This window comes from Buceros rhinoceros, unplaced genomic scaffold (assembly GCF_000710305.1).
Source record: "Buceros rhinoceros silvestris isolate BGI_N320 unplaced genomic scaffold, ASM71030v1 scaffold31542, whole genome shotgun sequence".
In the NCBI taxonomy this organism is placed as follows: domain Eukaryota; kingdom Metazoa; phylum Chordata; class Aves; order Bucerotiformes; family Bucerotidae; genus Buceros; species Buceros rhinoceros.
Genome location: NW_010397726.1, coordinates 1 through 3,120, shown reverse-complemented (window position 1 = coordinate 3,120; position 3,120 = coordinate 1). Strand labels below are relative to the sequence as shown.

The 3,120-nt window shown below is 58.9% G+C and overlaps 1 protein-coding gene across 1 annotated transcript in view; it reads right to left on the bottom strand.

The window, feature by feature from the left end:
- OXTR (oxytocin receptor) overlaps positions 1–2,930 on the bottom strand; it is a 6,249-nt gene extending 3,319 nt beyond the window's left edge. Inside the window, exon 1 of the mRNA XM_010146366.1 lies at positions 2,000–2,930. Within this exon, the coding sequence (XP_010144668.1) occupies positions 2,000–2,930 (931 nt within the window). The remainder of the gene's footprint in view (positions 1–1,999) is intronic.
- Between the last annotated feature and the right edge of the window lie 190 nt (positions 2,931–3,120).

Here is a 3,120-nt window from a genome sequence, read left to right as displayed (position 1 = left end):
GAGCCCCTGCCCACCCACCCTCTCCCTTCTCTGTGTCCTGCCCACGCAGCCCGTGACGCCTGCAAGAGGAGGAACAGCCAAACTCCCCTTCCGCTGCGGGGTACACCTCTGCCAGGCGCCAGGGAGGCTGCCCAGGCTTTGCCCGAGCCTCGGGCCAAAGCGAGGAGGTGCAGGGCGCAGGGCAGCACGGCCAGGAAGGCAGCAGGCAAAGCCCCTCTCCTCTGTGGGGAGGTTGGACCCTGCTGCCCTTCCCGTGCCTCTGGGCAGCCAGTGAGGAGGAGGGTGGGCCTGGGAGGAAGGGCTGGGGTCTCCCAGCATTCGCTATCTGCAATGACCCGGCTTTTCCGCCCCATGCCATGAAAAACGCTCCAGCAAATGCTCTGGCAAAACTCCACCCTTTACTGCAGATATGGGCTCCCGAGGAAAGGTGAAAGCCAGCGGAGTGTCCTGGACCCGAGCGTGGCTGGAGCTCCCTCGCTACCTACAAGCAAAGCGAAGCCCAGAAGGAAAGGTGTTGCAGGGCTGATTGTGAGGGTGGGCTCAGAGAGCAGTAGAGTGAGACCCACGAACACCGCGGCCACCCCCCGCTCCTCGCTGCAGCAATCAGCAGAGCGGCAGAGGTTTGTTTGCTGACGAGTCAGGTGGAAGCCCTTGAGATGCAGGTTTGAAACACAGCAAAAATGAGAGACGCTGCTTCATTCCAGGGCGTAGCTGAAAACTGGAACTTTCGACCACCCTAAATCAGGTGGAAACCAAGAGAAACCACCTGGAGCACCCAGGGAGGGTTACAGAGCTGAGCTTCCCTTCGCCACCTGAGATAAAAGTTGCCAAGAGAAGCAGTCGAGGCAGTGTTCCCCCCGCTTTGTGGGGGAACAGGCACGGACAAGCTGCAGGAGACACCAGCTTTTCCAGACAGCTCGAAGAGGGTTAAAGAAGGGAAAAGAGTGCACGGTGTAAGCGAGCCGTGCCATCCGCTGAGAAGCACTCGCCACGGCAGCACTGCTGGGGGGCCCAAGAGAAGGGTCGCAGCTCCTCATCGGCCTTTGCCATTCCCAGACTCAGCATTTCTGTTGAGCTGGGTCGGTCTGTCCAATGAGAAGATGTCCCTGGAGGCGGTTTTCTGCCCCTTCTCCCCCCTCACAAACTTGTGCAGTTTTTCTTTCAAACTTGCCCAGTCAGTTCTCCCTGTGGGTGCAGCAGGACCGTCGGCTGCCTCCGCTGGGGACAGCACAGACTTGCACAGCTACAAGCGCGAGAGACCAGGGAGCGGCATATATTTTAACATATTTGCAACCTTAGTGATGACAGGAGCAGCCGGCGCCAAGTATAAAAAAAATGGCAAATCAGTGACATTACGTCCTTTAGGAAAAGCCTTTGCTCATAAATCAGTGGCTTTCCGCAGGAACCGTGCTCCAGTCAGAGATAAAGCAGCAGCAGCAGCACAGTCCCCCGGGTGGGTGGAAACGGGAAGAGGAGAGGGAAAAGCGGGCAGAAGAGCAGAAAGCGAAGTGAGTGCAGACAGTCCAGCAAAAGAAAAGAAGTCGGACACTAACGCTGAGCAGTTTCGTCCTGCTGCCAGCGCAGGGCTGAGCTCCCAGGCAGCCCCCGGCACACCCCAGCACCCAGCGGGGGCAATCGAATCACCCAGGACCCCTGAGCAGCCCGGAGAGGGCTGAGCTCATGCACCCGGGGACAATGAAAATGCCCTGAGTCTCCATCCTCACAGCCCGAGCCAGAGCTGCGGTGGCCCGCAGTTTGCCGGGGGCTAAGCCAGCCTTCTCCTGCTCCAGGGAAGCTCAGGCACAGCCACTGCTGCCGGTCGGGTGGTTTATCCACGTTCAGGATTTCTTCCTGTCTCCCTCCCAGCCCCCCGAGACCCAGCTCGGAGCAGAGTTTCTGGCTGTTGCTGGCAGCCCACGAGCCCGCTGTCGGTGTCCCTGTGGCCACTGAGCTAAGCAGTCCACACAAACGCAGGGCTGCGGGAGGGGGGAGGACGTACCTTCCTGCGGAGCGTTCGTGTCCCACACAGACCACATCTGCACAAAGAAAAAGGGAGTCCAGCACACTATGAAAGCTAACACTATGATGAAGGTCATTTTGACTGTCCGGATCTTGGCTTTGGAGATGAGCCTGGTGCTGCTGACCCTGGCAAACGCCATCCTGCTGTGGGAGCTGGAGCTCACACCCGCATTGGGCCCGTGAGCCGTTTTAAGCTTCACGTTCTGCCAGATTTTGAAGCTGATTAAGCCATAGCAGACGCTCAGCATCAACACGGGGATGATGTAGACCATGAGGGTTATCCAGGTGACATAGGCTTTAGGTCCCCAGGGCTGGATGAAGTCTGCCCAACAGTCGTAAACCCCATTCCCCACATCCCTCAGAGAAAATATGTGGATCTGAGGGATGCTGACCAGCAGGCACAGCAGCCAGGTGAGGAGGACAGACACCCGGTCCGCTCTCCTGTGCAGAGACCTCAGTGGCTGACAGATGGCCAAGCACCGGTCCAGGGACATCAGCAAGAGCATGTAGGTGGACGCAAACATCCCCACTACCTGCAAGTACTTGATCAACCGGCAAAGGAAATCTGGCCCATAAAACCTGAAGGTGATGTCCCAGATGAGCTGGGGCAGCACCTGGAAGATGGCCACGACCAGGTCAGCAATGCTCAAGTGCTTCATGAAGAAGTACATGCGGGAGTGCTTCTGCCGGGTGGTGTGGATGGCCAGCAGCACGCAGAGGTTGCCAGTCAGGGCGAGGAACAGGATGAGGCAGAGGACCGTCACCTCCACCTTGGCCATGTCCTCGTTCCTCTTCAGGGGGTCCGTGGTGCTGTTCCTCCCGGAGGTCTGGTTCTCCAGGCGGAGGCTGCTGTTCCCCAGAGAATTGTTGATGGTCCATATGCTGCTCCCCGCAAAGTACAACTTCTCCATGGCCAGCTCCGTCCCACATAGAGCCTAGCAGCAGAGAGGGTGGGAGGCAGGTCCTCTCGGAACGCGTCCTGCTGTGGGGCAGCCGTGTCCCCTCCACGGATCTCCTCTCCTACCTGGGCTGTGCTACTCCGTCTTTGCCTCCCGAGGAGGAGCAGCCGGCTGTCCCTGTCCCTGTCCCCGTCCCTGTCCC